General features: G+C 54.5%; 1 protein-coding gene and 1 long non-coding RNA gene across 8 annotated transcripts; both read right to left on the reverse strand.

Moving 5' to 3' along the window:
* Window positions 1–3,453: 3,453 nt before the first annotated feature.
* Window positions 3,454–8,971, reverse strand: LOC114109086 (uncharacterized). The gene is made up of 3 exons (XR_003585798.3): window positions 6,358–8,971; window positions 5,680–5,892; window positions 3,454–5,343 (listed from the first exon to the last, which is right to left on the reverse strand). It is a non-coding gene; the product is annotated as an uncharacterized LOC114109086 (long non-coding RNA).
* Window positions 8,972–12,981: 4,010 nt separating this feature from the next.
* LOC121817141 (endogenous retrovirus group K member 9 Env polyprotein) lies at window positions 12,982–24,948 on the reverse strand. 7 transcript variants are annotated; one of them, XR_009597156.1, is made up of 5 exons: window positions 24,814–24,948; window positions 23,720–23,784; window positions 21,833–22,177; window positions 15,936–18,414; window positions 12,982–15,313 (listed from the first exon to the last, which is right to left on the reverse strand). XR_009597156.1 is itself a non-coding variant. In XM_060401501.1 (4 exons), exon 4 carries the CDS (start codon window positions 15,154–15,156, stop codon window positions 13,321–13,323), a length of 1,836 nt encoding a protein of 611 aa, XP_060257484.1. In that variant the 5' UTR covers window position 15,157; window positions 21,833–22,177; window positions 23,720–23,784; window positions 24,814–24,948; the 3' UTR covers window positions 12,982–13,320. The 7 variants fall into 7 exon arrangements, 3 of the variants coding, with proteins under 3 accessions (XP_060257484.1, XP_060257482.1, XP_060257483.1); XR_009597157.1 differs by lacking the exon at window positions 15,936–18,414; XM_060401501.1 differs by lacking the exon at window positions 15,936–18,414 and having other exon boundaries at window positions 12,982–15,157.
* Window positions 24,949–25,682: the final 734 nt, after the last annotated feature.

Raw genomic sequence — 25,682 nt, forward strand, 5'->3', positions numbered from 1 at the left:
TGATTTCTGCCCCCGAAGGCACACACACCCACGCTGGGGAGGGGTAACAGGCTGGGGGTTTTCCAGAGCTGATAGACTGCTGAGACCTCGGTTTCGGCAAAAATCTCGAGTAAGAGAAAGAAACCCTGACGGTGAACCTGCAGGAGCCCAGCTAGAGGGAGCAGCTGGACCACGGTGTGGGGTGGGGGGTGGGGACGGCAGGAAGGAGTCCGGATGTAAGAGAGATTCAGGGAGCGGACAGGCCCCTCTGAGTGTGGGGACAACGGGGGGCAGAGTCCGGAGTGCGGCCGAGGCTGGGGCTGCAGCAGAGTGCTGGGGTGATTCACTGGGATGTGAAAGCCGGCAGGGGTGGGGGACCGGTGGAGAGGGGGGTGGGGGGCTCTCTTCTGGCCTCTGACTTGCATGGGGAGAGCAGACGGGAGGCTGGAGGCCTGGCCGAGCTCAGGAGAGGGACCCAGGACCGGGTGGGGGGGCGGGTCAGCAGCAGGCAGTCTTCACGGATGGCCGGGATGGAGCCACCCAGGGAGGGTGTGTAGATGGACAGAGAAAAGAGAAGCCGCCAGGGACCACGCCCCGGGCCCTCGGAAGCTTCGAGTCGGGAGAGGAGGAGCTGGCAGACGGGCTAAGGTGAGGGAAGAAGTGGGCGTCCTGGATGGAACGGTGTCCCCAGAATCCATATGTGGGAGCCCTCACCCCTTGGGGACTGGACCTGGAGACGGGGTCTTCAGGAGGTCATCGAGGTTAAATGCGGTCATGGGGTTGGGCCCTAACCCAGCAGGACAGGGACCTCACAGGAAGGGGAGGACACCAGGGGTGCACGCTCGGAGGTAAGGCCACGTACGGACGCAGAGGGAAGGGTGGAGGAGAAACCCCCCTTGCCGGCACTTTGACCTTGGGCTTCCAGCCTCCGGGACTGTGAGAAGATCGCTTCTGCTGTTTACACCCCGGTCTCAGGTATCTGCGGCGGGCCCGGGCAGGCACCCAAAGCGGGGAGAGGGCCCCAGTGGACAGCCCGCAGAAAGCCCCGAATGGCTCCTCAAGGAACGGCCTCACAGGAGGCAGCCTCAAGCCCATCTTTAGGAAGGAAGCGTCTTCCCAGCTCTTGTGGACACAGCGGAGAGGCAGCCGCCCCGCAGGGACCCAGTGACTTCTGTGAGGTGCTGGGCCAGCCCCCGCCATCCTGGGTAACTGCATCCTCCAGAAGTGGCTGCACAGGGCACCCCGCTCCCGGCCCCGTCCTCCCAGCACCTTGTCCCGAGGGAGAGTAGCTGTGCCCTCCCCTGACCTGGGCAGGCCTGGTGATGGCAGAAGTGATGCTCCAGGACTGGAGGCCCCTCCCTGCGTCCCCCAGGCTCACCCACTCCTGGACCAGCCACCCTGCTGCCTGGAAGCCCACCTGGAAGGCAGAGGAGGGGCCCTGGCTCACCAGCGAGCGAACCACCGGAAGCGGATCCTGTAGCCACTGGCCGAGCGGCCCAGGCCGAAGCCGCATGGACCGACGTGGAGTGAGCCTCCCTGCCCAGCGCTGCCGGCGCGGCAGACCTTGAGCCAGACAGGCGCTCACTGCCATGGAAGCTTCGGGGCACTCTGCCCATGGCCGGTCAGCCCAGAGCTGTGCTAAGTCGCTTCAGCTGTGTCCGACTCTTCGCAACCCCATGGACAGTAGCCTGCCAGGCACCCCTGTCCCTGGGATTCTCCAGGCAAGAACACTGCAGTGAATTACCATCTCCTCCTCCGGGGGATGTTCCCAACCCAGGAATCGAACCCCAGTCACCGGCATCTCCTGCGTCGGCAGGCGGGTTCTTTACCACTAGCCCAGAGCAGAACCCGGTTACTCTGCAGAGGGCGACCAGAGATCCCAGGTCATCCCTGTGTCCTGGGTCATCACTGGGGTGCCCCATTTCTCTTTCAAAAGTGTCCTGGCTTGGAGGGTGAGTTGCGAGGTCATCATGTCTGTGCAAAACCAGAGAGCCCACCGACGTGGCTCCTTCCTGGGAGGGGATCAGGACCCTGCGATCGGGCAGGGCTGGGCAAGCTCCCTTCCTGTTCTTTGAAGGGGGTATGAAGAACCAAACGTGAAAAATGTCCCATTACATCATAATTTGGTTTCTGGAATCTTCTTTTCTGGTTTGTGCTCAATCGAAAGTCCTTCAGGGAGGGGTGAGCTGAGTCCAGGAAAGGAAGGGCTTCCTGGAGGGCTGGATGGGGGCTCCACCCTCCCAGCATGTGGGACCGTGTTGGGGCTCCCCGAGAGGGTCTCAGCAATGTGGCAAGGCAGCCCAACACCTCCGGCACCCAGCACAGGTGGGTCCTGGATTCTGGTGGGAGCCCTGGGTGGTCCAGTCCGGGGTTGGACCCATGTCTCAACCAGATCACAGGCTGCAAAGTGAGACAGGGTGTCCAGGCCTGTGCAGGCACGGTCCTTCCCCTGCCCTGAGCCCCACCCCCTACCCCGAGCCCCACCCCGCCTCCTGAAGCTCCCGACTGGGGCCCTGCCCCACCCACAGGGCCGTCCAGGGCACCCAGGGGCCCACAGCTGCAGGGCACCCAGACCATCAGGACTCCTCCTGGAGGCGAGGGCTTCCTCCCCAGGTATCCCACAGTAAGTCAGAAACCTGGGACCTCATGAGCCACCCTGAGGTCATAGGTCCCCCTTCGAAGAACCTCACCAAGCCTGCTGACACGCACCCACCCCACCGCGGCCACCCCAGGGAACTCTGCAGCCCCGCCTGCCTCCCCACCCCAGACGACACTTGAGGGGGCTCCAGGCTCCTCTCCAGGTGTCCCCCTCTCGACGACACTTCCCTCTCGGGTTCCAGAATCCTCTCTCCCCACCACCTGGCCACCCTGCAGGAGCACTAGTCCTTGGGGGCCCCCACTCTGCCACTCCCTTACAGACTGCCCCTCAACTACGCCCTCCTGCAGTGTACTTAATCTGAATGCAAACCTCTTTCTTCTGGGACCCTGAGAGATCTAAGGTCTCTGGGGATTTTGAGGAAGGTCCAATATCAGAAACAGATCAATGCAAATCCCGTAAGATTAGATTACAGGACAAAAAACATAGAATTCTCTCAGGTTATGCAGAGAGAGCACTGACTTAACACCTGTTTATGACACTTAAGATTTAAATAAAGATTTAACACTTAGTTGTGACTTTTTTCAAAAATCTCTCAGCAAATTAGGAATAGAGCCAAAGAAAATATTCCTGACTTGATAAATTCACTGAAAGCCCACCACAAAGGTATGTTTAGGTAAACAGAGTGGTGGCTTAGCAAGAGGGAGGTTGAGCATGTTTCAGCGCCTATTCTGAGGGTGGGTACAGACAAAAGATAAAGATCGAAACTTTAAATTCACTGTGGACAGTGACTGCAGCCATGAAATTAAAAGACGCTTGCTCCTTGGTAGAAAAGCTATGACAAACCTAGATAGTATATTAAATAATAGAGACATTACTTTGTCAACAAAGGTCCATATAATCAAAGCTAAGGTTTTTCCAGGAGTCATGCATGGATGTGAGAGTTGGAACATAAAGCAGGCAAGAATTGATGCTTTCAAACTGTGGTGTCAGAGAAGACTCTTGAGAGTTCCTTGGACTGCAAGGAGATAAAACCAATTCTAAAAGCCAGAATTGGAAGGACTGATGCTGAATCTGAAGCGCCAATACTTTGGCCACCTGATGTGAAGAGCTGACTCATTGGAAAAAGCCCTGATGCTGGGAAAGATTGAAAGCAGGAGGAAAAGGGGACGACAGAGGATGAGATGGCTGGATGGAATCACCGACTTAATGGACATGAGTTGAGCAAGCTCCGGGAGTTGGTGATGGACAGGGAGTCCTGGCGGGCTGCAGTCCATGGGGTCGCGAAAGAGTTGGACACGACTGAGTGACTGAACGACAAGAACAGAAACTAAGACAAAGGAAAGATAGGACAGCGCCCGAGCACAGCTGCTTCCCACATGGTTCAGTCCTGGAGCCACTCTCCGTGCGCTGGAGTGTGAGGAGGAGGTGAGCCTCCGTGCGCTGGAGTGTGAGGAGGAGGTGAGCCTCTGTGCCCTGGACTGTGAGGAGGAAGTGAGTGGGAGGTGGGTGGGGGCCAGTGTCCTCTGCTGAGTGGGGATTTTCAGATGAGCAGGAGGAGTTCAGAACAATTGCGTGTTGATGGATCCGCTGTGGAGACGCCGGCAGGAACAGGACCTTGAGTGCAGCCAACAGAGACGCAGGTGGGCACGTGCAGGTGGGCACGCGTGGACACATGCGCATATGTGTGCATGCTCACCAGTTAGCACACGCGTGTTTTCCCTGGCCGTGTCCGCCGAGAGGGCTGAGAAGCAGCAACATCCCAGCAGCAACCAGCCCCTCACCAGGGCCCAGATCCCAATTTCTAATGGGATTCTCCAGCAGGAGGAACCAGGGCTCCCTAGAGAAATGGCTGATTCTAGGGCTGGGGCAGAGAACATTCCAGAGAACCTGCAGCTTCCTGTCATGCCAGAGAGTAGGAAAGCGTCAGCAAGCTACAGGCATGTCCCAGACACAAGAGACCCCTGAAGGGCTCCCAGCGACCAAGACTGGAACAATTTGAGGAATAAAATAAATAGTGCAGGGTTCTGATCCGAAGCGTAAAATAAACATCCAAAGTGCATAGCCATATGAACCCATGACGAAATAAACAATAGAAGAGAAGATACAAATCTCGCTGTGCAAGCAAGCTGCCTTCCCAGGGCAGAAACTGCATCCCCCCTCCCCGCTGTGTCCTCTGCGTGCTTCCTGTTGCCTCCTAGGCCTTCCCCGAATTCCAAAGGCTAAATTTAATCAGAGACATGAGAAAATACAAGAAAGGAAAACAAACAAGACAAAATAATAGAGACAGTTTAGTCGTTAAACCAAGCCTAGGGCCTTCAGTTCTTCTTCAAGGACGATTCGTGACAGCCTTAGGCATGTCTTCTGAGCTGTTTGGCAGATGCTGAAACCTCCACCAGGCAGGAGAAGTTAATGGCATGCCGCCCACAAGCACGTGGACCTCAGGCCTGTGGGAACCAGAAGGACCAGCTGGCCGGAGATGAAAGGCTCAGCCAGCGTCCCAGTCACAAGGAACAAGTGCCGGCGGTGTACAGCTGGGTGAGAGAGACGAGTGTCTCCAAAACTAGCAGACTGGCCCCTGCCTCTTATCCCCGGGTGATCTCCGAGCAAAGCCTGGGAAAGGGGTCGCTGGTTCACCGGGCCATGAGTCCGCCTTCTCCCTGGGTCGGCCAGTTTCCCCAGCACAGCTGTCTTTCCTCTTCCCCAGCCCTTGTCTCTCAGTTTGGAGTTCTTGAGTGACGAGCAGCTGAACCTGAGTTGGGTCACACCTGCAGAAGAATTCCACATGGTTTATGGAGAAGCTCAGGGAGGCAGAAGGCGACCCCCCAGCCCTTGGGTGGCTGCAGCGTGGCCTCCTCCCAGAGGACAGTGTGCAAAGTGGGGAGAAAGGCACTCAACCTTGGAGGCCTCTGAGAAACACACCTCGGCCTGGAGATTGGGACCAACGTCCCCAGTCACACGTCAAGGTGACACTGAGTCCCCATGAAGAGAAGAGGTGGAAACGGCTCGTTCCCTCTATACGCTTCCTGCCAAGCCGGTGGCCATAGTGTAACCACGAGGAAGACATCAGACTAACCCCACTTGCGGGCCATTCTGCAAAATACCTGCCAAGTCTTCCTCGAGGGCGTCCGGGTCAGGGCAAGTGTGAGAACTGTCTCCCCAGCGAGAACCCCAAGGCCACAGCGTGACCGGGGCGATGTGGGGTCCGCATGGACGGCAGAGGACATTCGCATAAACCAAGGAAACCTGAACAAAGCAGGGGCTTCAGCTGGTGGCGAGGCATCGATCCCGGTTCACTGGTCACGACAAGCATCTCTCTAAGGCGAGATGTTAACCTTGGGGGAGCATTCGGCACAGGGTAGACAGGGATTCTGTGCTATTTTTGCACCTTTTCTGTAACTCTTAACCTATTCTAAAACAAACAGGCTATTTTTTTTTTTTAAGCGTGTTTACTACGGCATCATTGAGACCCATTCCCAGCAAGATCCGGAACAAGAAAGGAGGGGGCAGGTGGGGAGCCAGCCCCCTCCCCCCTGTTCCCCACCCCCAGCTCCAACCAGGACCCCCCACCCCGGCTCAGCTCGTGAGAAGTTGCAGAGCCTGAAGTCCACCGAGGGGCTTTCCGGCCAGGCTCCCAGGCCAAGACCAAGGCCAGAGGCTGCAGCGCGCAGGAAGAGGCAGCCAGGAGCCCAGCCCTACCCAGTGAGTTACTAGCGAGTTACCCGGGGCTTTCAGCCTACGCTCACAGGGGAGATGCGCGGGGCATCGTTTCATACGTTTACCTGGCGTTAGAGTGAAGGTTCATTCTAGCCTCATGATGGGAGCTGGGCAACCTTGCTTGTGGTTCTTTCATCTTTCTCTTTTCTGAAACAATTTATCCAGAAAAGGAATCAACTGATCCTTTAAAGTTTGGTCCCCTGTAGAGCCAGCTGGGCCTGGGCCGGTCTTTGGCAGGCTGGCAGTCTGACCGCCACTTCCGTTTCCTTAGCGCTGGCTTGCATTCAAGCCGCCTCTTTCCTCTGGGCCAATTTAGCCTGTCACAGGTTTCTAGTGTGCCCGCCCCCGCGCCCCAGGGTCTAAGATTCATCCTCTGCAAAGGCGGCGCTGCACACAGGCCTCCTCTAATCTGGAGCCTACTCTGTCTCATCAGCTTCTTTCTAAGGCCCCCACAGCTGGATCCTGCGGATCTTGGCGTGTGCTGTGAACACCATTTAATCCTAAGAGCGTCTGATTTCCTTTCCACCCGGCGGTCCCGAAGCGGCCAGGAGTGCTGACGCGTGCGGAACTTGAGAAGTGCCGACTCACCTGCCCTCCATTCCCCTTGTTTTACAGATGGGGAAACTGAGGCACAGAGCCGTGCCACGACTTGCAGAGGCCCTGCAGGGCAGTCAACCAACCCCTGGGGTGTGGGGGGTGGGTGAGCCTTTTGCTGCGCCCCTTTGGGGAAGCCTGCGGATTCCCTTCCCAGCACACGATTTGTAAATGCATAAAATAAAAGGCATCGTGCTGCAGAGCAAACCATTTCCACTGAAATACAGCTACCAAAACAACAGCAAGCGTAGCTGCTTATGCAGCAATGAATGAGGCTTCTCACTGGTGTGCTAATGGAGATCCAAAGATGGGTCTCATGACCACCAGTATGGAAACACCAACCAGTGCTTCTGAGACCCTGGACCTGGATTCCAGGTGGGGAAGGGGTTCTTCCTGCCAGCACAGGTGAGCACTCAGTTTAGGCAAGGGAGGGGCTTCCCAGGTGGCGCTGCTGGTGAAGAACCCGCCTGCCAGTGTGGGAGACATAAGAGATTTGATCCCTGGGTCGGGAAGATCCCCTGGAGAAGGAAATGGCAACCCACCCCAGTGTTCTTGCCTGAAGAATCCCGTGGACAGAGGAGCCTGGAGGGCTAAAGTCCACGGGGACGCAAAGAGTCAGACGTGGCTGAGCGACTCAGCGCACACTGCGAAAATAGAAGCTGGGACATTTCCCGTCCAGGTGCACAGACGCCCGGAATTCGGTCCTCAATGCAGTCCAGCTCCGGAAGCTGGAAACTGTTTGCACCTGAGGGCTGTGACCAGCCAGCTCCTCTTCCTTCAGCCAGAAGTGTTCTCAGATGACAGTCATCTGAGCCCGGGGTGTGGTCCCTCCTTCCCAATGCCTTGAGGGGTGGGGTGGACATCCTCCCTGATTCCTCTCCCTCCCCACTGACCGCTCCCTGCAGACAGATTTCCCAGGGCAGGGGGGTGGGGAGTGGGGGGAGTCGTGGAGCCAGCTTCCTTCCTGTCGTGGCTGAGTTCACCGTCCCCCCTCGAGGGCGCTCCCGGGTCCAGGGACGCTTTTCTTCTGCGGACTCGGCCCCACTCCGCAGTCACAGCTGCTGTCGGGACGCCAGATATCAACCTGACTTGTGCTCTTTGGTGAGAAGTCATCTTCTCTTTTGGGGAAACTGCTAGAATTTTCTTTTTGTCTCCAGTATTTGGAAACAGAAGCGTGCCTGGACGCCCTTACCTCCCCCATCAGCATCTGAGCCCTCGAATCCTTCCAGCTCAGATCTGGAAAACGTCTCCTGCGTTTTCAGATGGTCCCCACCCCCAGAGACACTCTGTGTGTTTCCTGATCTCGGCTCGCCACAGTTTCTGGCTCTCTGCTGCTTTCCCAGTCCTGCAACCTGCCCGTGGGCTCGGCCGCATCCGTCCTGCTCCCTGTCCTCTCTGTGGTCCGATTCACGTTGACAGTCACAGGCATCACACCGAGCATCTCTGCTGCGGTCCTCTCACGATTCTGAGCTCGCTTCTCATTGACTCTCTCCTCCTTTATCCGCTTCAGGGGATCTACCCCACGAGCTCCACTTTAATCCCAGCTGCATTTCACACTCGGAGAAGGCAATGGCACTCCACTCCAGTGCTCTTGCCTGGAGAGTCCCATGGGCGGAGGAGCCTGGTAGGCTGCAGTCCATGGGGTCGCTAGGAGTCAGACATGAGTGAGCGACTTCACTTTCTCTTTTCACCTTCATGCATTGGAGAAGGAAATGACAACCCACTCGTGTTCTTGCCTGGAGAATCCCAGGGACGGGGGAGGCTGGTGGGCTGCCGTCTATGGGGTCGCACAGAGTTGGACACAACTGAAGCGACTTAGCAGCAGCAGCAGCATTTCACACTCTTGGCCCACCTGTTCCAACCATAGTGCCTGACTTCGGGGGTGTGGTGGGAAGCTGGCACCGCTTCCTGAGGTCGCGTTCGGGCTCCACAGGGCTGCCCCCGCTGCTCGCCGGCCCCAGAGCCCAGGGAGGGCAGGGACGCGCCCACCTGCGATGTTGTGACTTCTGATAGAAACACATCCACGTTCAGGCTTCGTCCTGTTTCTGGCACAGAGCTTCCAAAACCCTCATTTCCCAAGAGACTGATCAAGTTGTCGTCTGCCTTCTGAATGAGCTGACTTCGGAAGCGTGACGTCAGGAGGACCAACCACGTGATAACAGTTCCCACCCCCGCAGCCTGGCCACTCGTCCCCCTGAAGGGCGTGCCCACAAAGGCCTTGCTCCCGCCACCCGCTGCCCCCACCCCCACGAAGCTAGTCTCCTTCTCAGGGGCTTCCCTGGGGTCTTGCTTGGTGTTTACCTTCCGCTAAGTGCATTCTTCCTGCTCTCTGTGGTTTCCTGGGGCTGACTGGGGAGGAGCCCGCCTAAACCATGAGTCCAGACAGGATGGGGAAGACAGGCTCTGCGGGTACCTGCATGGGCAAGGCTGTGGCCCCCCACAGCTCTGCTACCCCTCTTGTGCCATCTGAAGCTTCGCCGGGTCTGTGCCTCTGCACAGCAGGCCCGTGCGGCTAGTCCCAGGGGCAGCATTTCACACTCTACCTGGGGGCATGAAGTGCCCCCATCCTGCAGCAGGGCCTGGGCATAGGTAAGGGGGTCTGCCGAGGGGGCCTGATGCACTGGGAGTGTGGCCGAGACCACCCCCTCCCAACACACACACCTGCACTCACACACAAACTCCACGCCCTCCTCCCACGCCTGCTGTGGGGCATTTTCCACAACTGGATTAACTGGGAGATCGGGAAGGGAGTCCAGGGCAGGGAGGGGCCTCGATAAACAGATCAGAGCCTGAGCTTAGCAGGCAGCCCCTCTCACTGCGAATGCAGTCCTGAGCTGCAGTCCTGCTGCCGGCGGGCACGCGCGCTCAGGGTCTCCAGCGGCAGGTGGAAACCCCACTGCCTATCCCCACTTCCTCCCCAAGGACCAGGCACCCCCTCCAAGGCCAGCGCTGCTGCAACTGGGGGGCTGGGCTGGGCAGAGAGCAGCCCCCGGGTGTGGGAGGAGTGGGCTGGCAGACCTGGGGGGTGGCACCTGGGGAAGGAAGGGAGAAGGAGCCCAGGACCCCTCACCAGGACTCCCTCCAGGACAGAGGAGCATGGCTGCGCGCCCCGCAGGCCCCGGCCCAGTGCCCGGGTATCGTGGGCTGAACCATGTCCCCCAGCTGCATCGGTGGAGTTCCAGCCCCCGTGAGGCTGCTGGCGTCGGGCGGGCGGCCCGCCCCGACTCTGCAGGGCTGGTGCCCGTACAAGAGGAACAGACACCAAGCTCACAGCCCCTCCCCTGTGTGCACACTGAGAAGACGGGGCCGCCCCCCAGGGGAGAGGTCTTCCCAGAGCAAAGCAGCTGGGATTTAAGCCACAAGGCTGTGGGATCTTGGCCAAAACAACGCCCCTGAGGCCACTGCAACCCCTGGGGCGGCTCCACACTTTGTCCCCAGACCGAACTCCTCTCCTGAGTCAGCCCGCCCTCGCCTGCCCTGAGGCTCCTGCCGCCCCAGCTGGGTTCCAGCAGGGCTGACTCTGGGCTGGCAGCTCACAGGACGTGCCTCCCCACCCCAGGAACGCGGCCTCCCGCCCCCTCTACAGGGCAGAGGACGTCCCTGGTACAATAGGCCTTCTGTCCCTCGGCCAGGTGACCCCATGCTGACATGGGAGCTGGAGGGAGGGCAGCCTCAGCCAGGCGGGGCAGGGGGTGCAGGGCGGGTTCCTCCTGCTGCAGGGCCCGGGCTGCCAGGTCCCGGAGACAAGGATAACGTGGACACGCCTCCCTGAGCTGCAAACACGGCTTCTCCAATCACTGTTCACCCACAGTCACACGAGGCCGGAAGGAGGCACAGGGGACTCTGGGGGTGGAAACTCGCCTTGATCTGGGTGAGGGTCACACAGAGCTATTTATTTGTCAAAAGTCATCAAACTGCACACATTGGGTCAACACATTTTACTGTATGTAAAGCAAACTTCAAAAGCACAGAATCAAAAAAGAGTTGTTTAAAAAATCAGAAAATACAGGCAACCAGAAGATAGTGAATCTCTGTACCCTGTGGTGAGAGTGAATGCCTGAGCCCACGGCTAGGAGAGCAGGCACACTGGCCCAGCCAGACTCCTCTCTCCAGCGGGGACGTGTACACGACGGCCTCAGACCACACGTGGGCCGTGAAGCCTGCAAACTTCTATCAACAGTAAAGCCTGAGTGTGTTTCTACTATGTTTGCCACCACTTTTTTTTAACAACTACACCCTTCACACTGTGCATAAACCAAAATCTTTTCCAACAAGTTACTTATTATTCAGGGGCTTTTCTCTCAGCATCCTCAGGTGCTGCTGTTCAGTGTCTAAGTCCTGTCTAACTCTTTGCAGTTCCCTGGACTGCAGCACACCAGGCTTCCCTTCCTGCACCATCTCCCCGAGTTTGCTCAAATACATGTCCATTGAGTCAGCAATGCCATCCAACCATCTCATCCCTGTTGCCTCCTTCTCCTGCCTTCAATCTTTCCCAGCATCAGAGTCTTTTCCAATGAGTCAGCTCTTCACAGCAGGTGGCCAAAGAACTGTAGCTTCGGCTTTACCATCAGTCCTTCCAATGAATAGTCACGACTGATCTCCTTTAGGATTGACTGGTTCGATCTCCTTGCAGTCCAAGGGACTCTCAAGAGTCTTCTCAAGCACCACAGCTCAAAAGCATCAATTCTTTGGTGTTCAGCCTTCTTTATGGCCCAACTCTCACATCCATACATGACCACTGGAAAAACCATAGCTTTGACTAGATGGACCTTTGTTGGCAAAGTGATCCTGTCTAGGTTTATCATAGCATTTCTTTCAAGGAGCAAGTGTCTTTTAAATTCATGGCTGCAGTCACGGTCCACAGTGATCTTGGAGCCCAAGAAAATAAAACCTGTCACTGCTTCCACTTTTCCTCCTTCTATTTGACATGAAGTGATGGGATCAGATGCCATGAGCTTAATTTTTTCAATGTTGAGTCTCAAGTCAGCTTTTTCACTCTCCTCTTTCACCTTCATCAAGAGGCTCTTTAGGTCCTCTTCACTTTCTGCCATAAGGGTGGTGTCATCTGCATATCTGAGGTTATTGATATTTCTCCCGGCAATCTTGACTCCAGCTTGTGCTTCATCCAGCCTGGCATTTCGCATGATGTGCTCTGCATAGAAGTTAAATAAGCAGGGTGACAATATACAGCCTTGATGTACTCCTTTCCCAATTTTGAACCAGTCAGTTGTCCCATGTAAACTTCTAACTGATGCTTCTTGACCTCCATATAAGTGCCTCAGGAGACAGGTGAAGTGGTCTGGTATTCCTATCTCTTGAAGAATTTTGTGCAACTTGTTGTGATCCACACAAAGGCTTTAGTGTAGTCAATGAAGCAGAAGTAAATGGTTTTCTAGTAACTCCACTGCTTTCTCCATGATTCAGTGAATGTTGGCAACTTGATCTCTGGTTCCCCTGACTTTTCTAAATCCAGCTTATACACCTGGAAGTTCTAAGTTCACATACTGCTGAAGCCTAGCTTGAAGGATTTTGAGCATAACCCTACTAGCGTGTGAGATGAGTGCAACTGTGCAGTAGTGTGAGCGTTCTTTGGCATTGCCCTTCTTTGGATTTGGAATGAAAACTGACCTTTTCCAGTCCTGTGGCGACTGCTGAGTTTTCCAAATTTGCTGGCATATTGAGTGCAGCACTTTAATAGCATCACCTTTTAGGATTTGGACTAGCTCAGCTGCAACTCCATCACGTGCAGCAGCTTTATCTGTAGTGATGCTTCCTAAGGCCCACTTGCCTTCACACTCCAGGATGTCTGGCCGTAGGTGAGTGATCACACCATTGTGATTCCCTGGGTCATCAAGACCTTTTTTTGTATAGTTCTTCTGTGTATTTTTGCCACCTCTTCTTAATCTCTTCGGCCTCTATTAGGTCCTTACGTACTCTGTTCTTTCCTGTGCCCACCTTTGCATGAAATGCCCCCGTGGTATCTCTAATTTTCTTGAGGAGGTCTCTGGTTGCCGCGGCCAGCACAAGCAAGAGACGCACCTGCACAGGGAGAGAACGGAGCGTCCCCGCTAAGAAAATAAGAGAGAGACAAAAGATGGGGTTGAGAGGATCAGCCCAAAATGGCAGATACCTTGCTTTATTGTGCTGCGGTATATATAGGGTAAAGTACGTGACTTAAGGCACTCACAAGGTTGTTTTTTAATCTCAGGATACAATCACCAGACCCTTACCATTGTATACAGAACACAATCAGAATATCTATCTTCTATGAAGTATACACAATAAGATAATCTATCTTCTATGAAATGTTGCCGAAACCAAACATCTTGGAGCCTTAAGGGTTACAAAAGTTCTTGAGGGTGGCGGGACAGGGAGCTTAGGCACGTGTCCTAGGGCCCGGCATACCTGCCAGGGAGCTCCCAAGACTTAACCCTTCACGGGTCGTCCCCCGCAGCTCCCCTCTCTTTATTTTCTAAAAGCTCCATAAGATGTTGGTGTTGCAACACGTTTTTATGTATTAAAACTCTCATATGTAGAAATTCTTGAACAATGCTAAGAATAAGGCAAGGAGCTAAACAAATTATGATAAGCACAACTGTCAGAACCGCGCCCATAGCAATTATACTTCGCCACAGTGAATGAAGGCTAGGAAAGTTAGAAAATAAATTTTGTAAAAAATTATCGACAGTATCAGCTATATTCAAAGTAGCTTTTGGAGAATTTTCGATGTCAAGAATTTCATTGTGCAATTGTAAAAGATCTAAAGAAACATTAGTATTAAACCAAATTCCTTGCAGATGTTTTTTCACCTTATCCCACGGAAAGTCAGAAGTATTGTAAGGCTTTTTTGTAACACAAATCCATTTATAATTAGCATGGCATTGAATTTTCATGCGAAAATTAATGCTCTGAACTTGTTCTCCTAGAACTCTAACTACATCATATAAAGCTGATAATCTATCTTCTATTTTTTTATCTATATCTTCTTGAGTTCCCATTACTTTAGTAACATTATATGACAAGGAATCTACAGTATGAGCAGCTTGAATGGATTGTGCTAAAGATACAGAAGCAGTAACAGCAGTTGCTATAAGGGTGATTAAAGATACTATACCCAGAATAATCAGGCTCAGACCTCTTTTAGGACGGCTAAGAGCCGTATTAATGCGTTGTAACAATTCTAAAGCAGTCTCATCATACCATTCTTCAGTTATTTCAACAGGTAGCATTACAAAAGCAGGTTGTTTTACTATAATAACTTGTTCTCCTTTGGCTACACCTCTAATGCAATTAGTAAGTATGCAATTAGAACAATTTAAATGATAAATATTCAATGACAGTGTTATTTCCATATGGCCTTGTATCAACATGAATGGGTAAGGAACACAAGCTCGGGGATATAAAAATCCTGTAACTCCCACATCACCATATTTACTTCCACTAATATTGGGCTGTAAATATAGGCTATTGCCATGACCAAAAGCAGCCAAAAGTTTCCACAGTTCAGTCTGATATATAGGAGCAGTGTTTACAGAAAGAATGGGTGGATGCTGTCCTCGATATTCGGGGAAATCAGGTGTTCCTCCAGGTGCCCAGTCCCATAAAAGGGTGGTATTGGCATTGTTGATGTTATACACCGATGCAATTCGTGCTCGACATAAAGTCCAAGGAGTGTCTATTCCTATGCCGATGCTTAAATGTTTGTCACAAAACGGAATGTCGAGAGGTCCGGTTCCGTCACGGTACGATCTCTTTCCGGTTTTTTCATCAATGCCTGAAATAGTCACTCGAGGATAGGATATATCAGCTGACACCTGTATACAATGAGGATGCTGTGATTGATAAGAAAAGCACATAGGGTATTGAGTAGTAAGACCATAAAAGGAGATATTGGCTTGCTGAGGAGAAATGTGAATATCTGATTTTCCTCCTAAAAGACTTGTATCATTAACATATACAGGTACTGTTTCTTTATCCCATCCTAAGGATTGAATCATAGGCGGATCAGGAATGTATGCCCAAAAAGCCGCAGCTGCCCCGTTTTGTATCCGCTGTAACAATAATAATAACATGATCAGTATTTTTGCAGGCGTCACTGGAGGTTGTACATGAGCCTCATTCCAAGCATATCGCGTCAGCGCCTCAGTTTGCCTCTGAGTAGGCAGCTCACTCGTGGGCTCGCTCAGTGTCATGCGTTGCATTTGATGTGTCAGGGAGTTCCTCTGCCGCGCGTACCAGCCTTTCCGGAATCCAGCGCGGCGCTTCGGCATCCTGTGGAAAAACACAAACATGCCCTCGTCCCCATATTAGTACAGGGTCTGGCCCATACCACAGATTGGTAAGTGGATCCTTCCATCCGTACAAGTGGTTTTTTGCATGAGGATCGTTCTCCCCAAAAACGCTGGGCTGCTGAATTGCCTTCTGCGTCTAAAGTTAAAAAATTTTAAACATAAAGAGCATGGTTTAAGGCGTTATGCAGTGAGGGGCTATACAGTTCATTCCCCTTTTTTTGTCTTTCCCGTTCTGTTGTTTTCCTCTGCTTCTTTTACAGTGTTCATTTAAGAAGGCTTTCTTATCTCTCCTCGCTGTTCAGTTGGATATATCTTGCCCTTTTTCCCTTGAAACTTCTTTTCTCAGCTATTTGTAAGGCCTCCTCAGACACCACTTTGCCTTCTTGCATTTCTTTTTCTTTGGGGTGGTTTTGGTCACACCTTTCTGTACAATGTTATGAACCTCCATCCATAGTTCTTCAGGCACTTCAACTACCAAGTCTAATCCCTTGGACCTGTTTGTCACTTCTACTGTTCCCTGGTGGTGCAGATGGTAAAGCATCTGCCTGCAGTTCAGGAGACCTGATTCGACCCCTGGGTTGGGAAGATCCCCTTGAGAAGGAGATGGTGACCCACTCCAGTATTCTTGCCCGGAAAATCCCATGATCAGAGGGTCCTGATAGGTTATAGTCCACGGGGTCACAAAGAGCTGGACGTGACTAAGCAACTTCACTTTCACCTTCACTGTATAATCATAAGGGATTTGATTTTGGTCGTACCTGAATGGCCTGGTGGTTTTGTCTACTTTCTTCAATTTAAGCCTGAATTTTGCAGTAAGGAGTTCATGGTCTGAGCCACAGTAGCTCTCAGTCTTGTTTTTGCTGACTGTATAGTTTCTTCATCTTCAGCTGCAAAGAATATAATCAATCTGACTTTGGTGATCATTCGGTGATGTCCGTGTGTAGAGCTGTCTTTTGTGTTGTTGGAAGTGGGTGTTTGCTACGATCAGTGTGTTCCTTTAGCAAAACTCTGTTAGCCTTTGCCCTGCTCCATTTTGTACTCCCAGGCCAAAGTTGCCTGTTACTCCAGGTATCTCTTGACTTCGTATTTCTGCATTCCAGTCTCTTATGATGAAAAGGACATCTTTTTTGGTGCTAGTTCTAGAATGTCTTGCAGGTCTTCATAGACCTGGTCAACTTGACCGTCTTCAGCCTCAGTGGTTGGGGCACAGACTTGGATTACTGTGATACTGAATGGTTTGCTTAGAAATGAATTGAGATCATTCTGTCATTTTTGAGATTGCACCCAAATAATGCATTTCAGGCCCTTATGTTGACTATGAGGGCTACTCCATTTCTTCTAAGGAAGAGATTCTTGCCCACAGTAGTGGATATAATGGTCATCTGAATTAAATTCACCCATTCCCATCCATTTTAGCTCACTGATTCCTAGGATGTCAATGTTCGTGCTGCCATCTCCTTCTTGAGCTTGTCCAGTTTACCTTGATTCATGGATCTAACGTTCCAGGTTCCTGGACAATATTATTTCTCACAGCACTGGCCTTTACTTCCACCACCAAACACATCCACAACTGAGTGCGGTTTCCACTTTGGCCCCGCTGCTCCATTCTTACTGGAGCTATTAGTGATCGCCCGCCTCCCCTCCCTGGTGGCTCAGACGGTAACAAATCCCACCTGCAACGCAACAGACCCAAGTTCGACCCCTGGGTGGGGAAGATCCCCTGGAGAAGGAAATGGCAACCCACTCCAGTATTCTGGCCTGGAGAATTCCATGGACAGAGGAGCCTGGTGAGCTACAGGTCACAAAGAGTCAGACACAAGCGAGCAGCTAACACGCACACACACTTTCCCATCGGCACACTGGGCCGCTTTTGACCCTGGGGCTCAGCTCCCAGCGTCACCCTCTCACCTTTCACACTATTCGTGGGGACCTCACGGCAAGAGTACTAGAGGGGTTTGCCACTCGGTCTCGCGGAAGATGGCATTTTGTCAGAGCTCTTCACTATGTCCCGTCTGCCTTGGGTGGCCCTGCATGGACCACATGGTTCACAGTTTCTCTTATGCGAGCCCTTTGCCAGGACAGGGCGTGACCCGTGCAAGGGAACATTCTAAGCAGTACTGCCATAAACACCAGAGCAGCTTGATCTCCGGGCACATTCTGAACTCCTGTCTTGAGATATAGTCCCAGGATTGGGATTGCTAGGGCAAAAGTCACTAGCATTTTAAAATTTTCTTGTGCTTGTTTAAAGACCAGCTGGGAAGCAGAGATTTTGACAGGTTTTCCTTTATTTTTTCATCTAATCTCTCATTTTATCTTTACAACTCAAAGGAGGCCAAGCCTAGAGGCAGCATCAGGAACATCATCCCACTTTGGATTTGAAGCTAAACGATCAGCTGCAGACCAGAAAGCAAATAACGAAAAGTAAAGATAATTACTGGATGTCTGCTTCTGAGGGGGCAAGGGTGGGTCCCGTACAGAAGGCCATCAGTCCTGAAGCCAGCCGCTGAGAGAGGCACGCTCATTACAGAAATCCTACAGCAGAGCCAGGGAGCTGTGGGCAGCCTGAGGACTAAATGGGCTGCAATTCTGAAGACGGGAGAATGGTCCATGTGGGCAGATAGCTCACAACTGTCTCGTTCCCCGGGGGACACCTGTCAGTCTGGGCACCAGGCCGAGGCCTGGGCTTGCCCCAGCGGCTGAGGAGAAGAGGAATCAGCCACACTCTGCACAGTCCTGGGAGCATAAGGGCCAAACAAAAGACTTCAGGGGCCTCAAACCCATCACTGGCCGCCCACCAGGCCCACTCCAAAGCATTTGCAGAATCGTGTCGCTGTATTTGGGAGGAGGCTGATCAGCAAGCTCTCAGGCGAATCTCTGAAGAGGCCAGTCCCCAACCAGGGAGGCCCCTCCTGCCCCAGGTCACGGCCACTCCAGCCGCAGGATCCGCCTTCCTCCAGCCCTATAACTGCCGGACGGTCTGCTCCTAGGTGGCCCTAGTCGGACCAGCTCTCACACAGGTAACAGCTGCAACTTCTGGGCACAGAGACGGCTGTCGGACAGCCCCGGAGAGCAGCCAGGGCCAGGCAGACGCCGCAGGGGACCGACCCGGGGCAGAGGGGGCAGCTGGGGGTCCGGGTTCAGAGGGCAGCCCCGTCCGGGTCCAGCAGGGTGGCTGGAGGCGCGTTGCACACGAGGGCTTGCTGCCGGAAGAGCCCGAGGACAGAGTGCCCGCAGCAGCTAGAAAGAGAGGACACGCCCCAGAAAGGAGAGAGCCACAGACAGGGGGCCTGGGCCACCCCCTGATAAACTCGTCTCAAGCCTCCAGCTGGGCTGTGAGCTGAGCTCACACAGGACCTGCTCCAAGGAGCTCAGCCACACGACGGCGCTTCCCGCCAACCCCCACAGAGGAGGCAGCGGGCGGTCTGAGTGCTCAACCCCAGGAGAAAACAAACCAAAAGTTAACAATCTTAAAGAGAACACAACAGAATCCAGAGTCCCTGCACCGCGTCATTCACACCCTTCGGGGTGGGGAGGCGGACGTAAGACCAATACTTGGACACAAGCACCACAGTGCCGCTGAGACTCCAGAAGAAGCGTTGACAGAAGCCGGGTGACGAGGGAACGGATCACTCAGGTGCTGAAAACCACGGAGACAGCCAATCTCGATCCCGCTCCTGGGACTTCCCTGGCAGTCACCAGGTGAGCCTCCACGCTCCCAGGGCAGGGGCATGGGTTCAGTTGATCCCTGGTCGGGGAACGAAGACCCCATATGCCTCCCAGCCACAAAATAAATAAAGTAAAATTCTGTGCCCTTCAAAAATATCCTTCCGAGATGAAGATGAAATCAGGACTTCGGAGAAACACAGACTAAAACAACCCTTCTTTGTCAGATCTGCACTGAAATGAATATTAAAGGAAATTTATTTAGGCAGAAGGAAAACGGTCTCAGATGTCAACACAAAAATGTAGAAAGAAAGAATGATACCAAAAAGGATGACCTGTGTAGGCAGACTGAAATGAATATAGACTGCGGAACAACACTCATTTACAGAGTTGAAAATAAGTCAAGGACCTCCCCGGTGGCCCAGTGCTTAAGGCTCCATGCTTCCACTACGGGGGGTGTGGGTTTGATCCCTGGTCAGGGAACTAGGTCTCATGTGCTGCACAGCATGGCCAGAAAAAAATAAGATAAAAATATAAATAAAGCTATATGCATAATGACCGTAACTATAACGGTGGGGGATATTTGCAGTACATGAGCAGCAAATCGCCAAAGACTTTTGTCCAGAATATATAAATATATAAAGAACAGCTACAAATCAACAAGTGAAGAACAGAGGACTCCGTAGAAAAATGAGCAAAAAGACCAGAACAGACACTTCACGGAAGAGAACAGTCAAGAGATCAGTAAACACATCAGAAGTGACCCAATCGCATCAATCATCATGGAAATGCAGTTTAAAATCACAGCGGAAAAGCCCAAGCCCAAAGAACGGTCAACATGATAAAGATGAAAACGTCCAATTACGAGCAAGGATGTATAGTAAGGGGCTTCCCAGGTGGCTCAGTGGTAGAGAATCCGCCTGGCAATGCAGGAAGAGATGCGAGAGATGCAGGTTTGATCCCGGGATCGGTAAGATCCCCTGCAGGAGGAAATGGCAACCCACGCCCGTATTCTTGCCTGGAGAATTCCATGGACAGAGGAGCCCGACGGGTTACAGTCCACGGGGTCTCGAAAGAGTCAGACGCGACCGAGCACCTAAGGGCAGACTCTGCAGTAAGCGGGTCCCGCGGTCCCCGGCTGAGGTACGAGCTGGGGAGGCCCCTTAGGGAGCGTGCACCTGCACAGACGCACGGCTGAGCTTCGGCCGACAGGAGGGCGCGGGCAGAAACCGCGCACGTGACTGTGGAGGGCAGGAGGCATCCGAGGCAAAGGCCGGAGCCCCTGGAGTGCCGATCAGCAGGGAAACGGTGCGGGCCGGTGGGTGCAGGGTCCGGTGCAGCGTAAACAACCCAGGCCAGGAACGCCTGTTTCCTGGGCGGGGAGCTGACGGGAGAAGAGCGCGGGCGCCGCGAGGGCAACTGGGATGGTCCCCTGCTGTGCACGCGGTTATAGGGTGAGTCCGGCGTGCACGGAAAGGCGCGGAGCTCCGCGGACCTCGGGGCACTTTCCTGTGTGCGCGTCAGGCATCGCCGAGAGCGCAGGGGAAGGGGGCGGAGCCTTGGGGCGCCGCCCATCGTGTTCCCAGGGGCTCCATACGCCCGAATCGCTGTCAGTCACGCGCGTGCCTGAACACACGGACGCCCGGGCAGGCCTTTTTGCCGGTTTTCCTGTGGATCGTCTATCCTTTTCTTGCTGACTTCCAGACGTTCTTGGTTCATTTATATATTCTGGACATAAGTATTCTGCGGTTTGCCGCACACGTACTGCAAATATCCGCTACCTTTGATGTTACGCATGGAGTTATCTCTTTAAATAATGACCCCCGTTTTAAAAAATGACGATGGAAAACGCAGCCCTTCTAGGAACCAGTCTCTTTTGTTAAAATATTTATCTGAAAGTCAGCAAGTCCTTCCACTTAAATCCAGATGAAGCTCAGCGTTTTATTTTAAAGCACTAAAGCTTTAGCCCAAGTTGGTTTTCAGTTATCTCCAACCTTCATTCCACAAATTTGTGAGGCAAGGTGTCTGGGATAGGACTGAGCAATGGAATGATGGTTACCTCTGACTGACACGGTTTCAAGTGACTTCCACAAACTTTCTTTTCTTCGGTTTTTGCATAAATTTATATTTTAATAACAAGCATTTTTCAAAATGATGAACTTGTGCTTTTGTGCTCCTGGTCTGGAAGTCCCCAGCTGAGTACCCTGAGGAAGCTTCTTACCCTTCCTGAGCCTTGGTATTTACAACTTTAAAATGTAGATCATGATATTCCCACATTCATAGATTTGTTTTAAGGATTTCATTAGATCAGTTTTCAAAGGAGGAGGGCTTCCCCAGTGACTCACTGGTAAAGAACCCACAAGCCAATGCAGGACGTGGGTTCCACCCCTGGATGGAGAAGATTCCCAGAAGGAAATGGCAACCCACTCCAGTATTCTTGCCTGGGAAATCCCACGGACAGAGCAGCCTGGCAGGCAACAGTCCATGGGGTCGCAAAGAGTCAGACTTGACTGAGTGTAACAATTTTCAGAGAGGAGAAGCCTGTCCTGCACAGTAGCTGTAGCTGTTGGCTGCCTGGCATGAACTGGTATTAAAGTAACAAAAAGACTGGGCCCCTCCCAAAAGGAGATTATAATCCAGCAGCAAGAAGTGAGGGCAAACACCCAAGCCCGGCCCAGTAAACCACCTGCTGCCCAGGCTGCCAGCAGCACGAAGGGCAGAGAAAGCAGGGCCAGGAAGGAATGCGGGGCGCAGGCAGGGGCCAGCACAGCCTCCTGAAGCACGGAGCACTCGGTGCAGGAAGTCAGGGATTCCTGGACCCAAACTCTCCCAGCCTGAGAGGTGGGGGGATCAGGCCGCAGAACCTGGGGAGGGCCCACTGGAGGGCCCATCCGAGAAAGTCACCAACACCCCCAGAGACTCCTGTGTGGAAATGGGTGCCCTGGACCCGTGCTCTGGCACACGGGTGGCTTAATGAGAGACCCGAGCTTACCTCAGAGCTGCCGGCAGAGACGCTGCTGGGAGGAGGGCACCAAGGTGCAGCCAAGGGGTGGTGGGACTGATGGCTTACGGCTTCTGTGCAGAGGGAAGCGTTCGTCCCCTCAAGGAGCTTTGCCCAACTCTCAGGGGCAGGAGGAGTCGCCCTCCCAGCTGGGACGCTGATGCGTCGGTCATCCTGCGTCATCCCACCAGCTGAGGGACGCTGATGCATCGGTCATCCTGCGTCATCCCACCAGCTGAGGGACGCTGATGCATCGGTCATCCTGCGTCATCCCACCAGCTCAGAGAGCTCCTCAGGCTGGGGTTGCTAGATCACACGCAGACCACCTGGTTAAGTCTGAATTTCAGATAGGCGACAAATAAGTATCAGTATAAGTATATCCCACGCAGTATTTGGGACATACTTATATCAGATATTGCGTGTTTACATCAAATATGCATGTATGCGTATAAACACTGCATACGTACTTACAGTAAAGTATTCGTTGTTTATCTGAAATTCAAATTGAACTGAGGGTCCTGTGTTTCCCATTACTTCAGCTGGCAACCCTACCCGAGGGTGATGCTATGCCTTTGTTCACCTCGTATAACCAATGTTAACCTCATGCCCAGCACATGGCGAGCTTTCAGTAAATGTCAGGCAGATGGATGGATCCATAAGTAGATGATGAGTGGATAGGCGGATGAATGGACGGACTGACAGACAGGTGATGGATGGGTGGACAGAAGAAAAGATGAATGGATCGATACACGCATGGGTGATGAATGGACGGATAGATGATGATATACACACGGACAGATGGACAGATGGATGGGTGTTGGATTCTAGAAGGGCTTTACCAGTAATCCATCCTAAGCACCTCATGGCAGCGCCAGAGAGCAAAGGAAGCTCTAACGCACCCCCCTGTCACTGAGGCCTCCTAGTCAGATTCTGTTTGTATAAATGGGAAGCCTCTGTCACGCCCCAGAACCCTGGTGTGCCAGGGCACAGACTGGATGTTCCTGACATGGGGAGGGGCAACAGGACTTGCCAGCAGGCTGCTGGGGTCCCTGACTTCCCAACCTCGACCATCACACAAATGGCCTCTCAACTCCCAAGACCACCAAGCTGCTCCCAGACTGCCAACCACCCTCATGGCCAAGCCCAAGCCCACCAGGGTCACCCAGCAGCCCTTCTGAGGCCTCCTCAGTCCTGAGGTCCAGAGGGATACACCTCTCCCACCCAGGGGTCAGGAGCCAGGGGCGCAGCACCTTCCCAGAGAGAGCCACCTCCGCTGGCAGGAGGGGCCCCGTGGCAGGCACACCTTGCCATCTCGCTCTCCCTCCGCTCCTCTGCAGAGCAGGCCCTGCTGAACCCCGGCCTCAAAGAAAAGGCCTCCCATTCGCAGCACCCCATCTCCCACCCCCTTGGTGCCTCAACACAGACTGCCAAGGGCGGGTGTGGGGCCCAGGCTGTCCGGAGAGTCCAACCCCAGGATTCTTCCTCTGAGGAATCCAGGCAAGGAGCTGCAGGAAAGAGCGCTGGTGGGGTGGGGCTGAGCCTGGGGATGGAGAGGCCCTCCTGACCCCGGCCACCCCCACCATGACTCCTGTCCATCAATTCCCATCAATTCCACCTTCTCTCCTCCACCAGGTTGGGGTTCTGACCCAGGCACCCAAAAGGCTCTTGACTATTTCTGCATCCCTGGACAAGAACCACACATGGTCCCTGGGGCCTTTGAGTCCCCGGGTCCCTCAGCTGCCTTGAGGGTCCAGAGCGCCATTTCTGCCTTCTAGTGGCTTTCCCAAGTCAGGCACAACAAGGATCGCCCTGACCGTCCTCTGCCTGGCCAGTCCCCTGAAACCCAGAGACATGAGTGTATTCAGGAAGGCCCCCTACCTGTGCTTGCTCAAGGAGGCGCATGGCCCAGGGTGGGCTGAAGCTCAGCCCCTAGTTGCCAGCACCTGTACAAGATCCATCGGACAGAAGGGTCACTGCTGAACCTGTGCCTCATTCCCGTGCCTTGGAACCCACTAGCCCAGCCCAGCTCCCAGCTTTGCAGCTGGGAGAGCCCTGCAGAGAGACGGGGGCTCTGGGAGCCCCTTCCCTTCCTGCGCCTCAGTTGCTGCCCCCCCCACTGCCCCATACATAACATGACATAACAGGGAATTTGCCATAATCCCAGAAGGGTGGGAAAGCAGTGCAGCCTAATGGAGGGGACAGAGTGGGGTGGGGGAGTGGGCAGCCATAAAGGGTGTCCCCTCCACCCCCGACCCGGGCCCAGGGAAGGGTCTGATGCAGAAGCCAGAGGAGGGCCTCAGGGTCTCCCCACTCATAGGCTGATGGTCTCAGGGATGAGCTGCATGGGAGGTTGGGGGCTGCTCAGAGGCTCTGAGCTGAGGTTTCCCAGCCTGGGGACAGAGGCTATCGGTCATAGCTGGGGGCAGGGCATGCCTGTGCTGGGCTGGACTCAGGAGAGCCCTGCAGGCTCTGGGGTCCCTGGACCGAGCTGAGGGGGTCCCTGAAAAGTCCCCAGGCTGGAGCCCCTAGTGTGGCCTGGGTTTGCTGGCTGAGTATCAGACGCCCCTCCGTGCTGGCTTGTGGGGCCCCTCTCGGGGCTGAGGCAGAGTGACACTGGAAAGAGCCCGCAGCGTCCCCAGGGCCAGGCAGGGAAGAAGGGCCCGAGGCCCTTCCCCCTTCTCTTCCCGAGGAGACAGCTGGCGGTGGGAGCGGCCTCCCCCGTTTTCCGGAGCATGACTCAGATGCAGCTGCCTTCTCAGCCCCACACAGCGGCCTGCCCTCCCTCACCCTCCCCAAACAGGGGACCAGCGCTCCCAGGGCCCCCCAGCTCCACCTGGGGCACGTAGGGCAGAGGAGCTGGGAAACTCCCGCCAACACCCCCACCCCAGGCCTGGGCAGGGGGAGGGGGAGGCTGCCTGTCCCCAGCCTGCACTGACCCTGCGGAGCCCTCTCCCGCCCCCTGTTGGTACCACCTCTCCAAGCCCAGGTAGCAGGGAGACCGGCGTGTTCTGGCCCCCCAGGTGTCCGCAGTCGGGGAGGGGTGGGGTGGAGATGGGGCAGCGAAGGCATGGGACCAGGCGCCCGGCAAGGCAAGGCGCGGTTCTCCCGGGGCGGGGCTGAGGGGAAGGGGCGGGGCTGCGGGAGGATGGGCGGGGCCGAGGGGTGGGCGGGGCTGCGGGACGGGGCGGGGCTGCGGGAGCCGGGGGTGGAGGACTAGAGAAGTCTCCAGAGGCAGGAGGTGTGACTGGCAGGGGTCCATGGAGAACGGCGCTGCCACCCCCGTGGAAAGCGGACAGGCCGTCCCCCTCCCAGGATAATGTGGGCCAGAGGCGCTCAGGTCACCCGTGACTTCTCCCGCGGACACTGAGTTCAGGATAGCGTCCCCGCCGCCCGCCACGCCCTGCCCCTGGAAGCCTCCAAGAGCACTCTTGAGGGGAGCCTGGAACCTCTGGACCACCAATAGGAGCCCTGCCAGCCCACCCCCCCTCCCCCGCCTGGCCTGGACGCGGGCGCACACATGCACACACCCATGCACACCCTGAAAACAGAATTCTGTCGCTGGAAGGCCGCTTCCTGGAGCTCTGCCTTCACCCCGCCCCTCCAGTTCTAGCTGACAGTGGGCCATGAGGTCAGCTCACCCTGCCCAGAGCAGCAGACCTGGCCCCAGAGGGGAGCACGTGGTTCCCTCCACCGTACGTCCCCACTTGTCCCCCATCTGTGCTTGTGCCCAGGACCCAGGCCCGTCCAGCCAGGTAAGGCCTCCCATGAGAGGGCTCGGCACCTGACCTGAGGGTCACCTCCCAACCAGGAACACCAACGCTCACTTGTCCTGCTGGGTCCC

The sequence above is a fragment of the Ovis aries genome, chromosome 18 (assembly GCF_016772045.2).
Source record: "Ovis aries strain OAR_USU_Benz2616 breed Rambouillet chromosome 18, ARS-UI_Ramb_v3.0, whole genome shotgun sequence".
Lineage (NCBI taxonomy): Eukaryota > Metazoa > Chordata > Mammalia > Artiodactyla > Bovidae > Ovis > Ovis aries.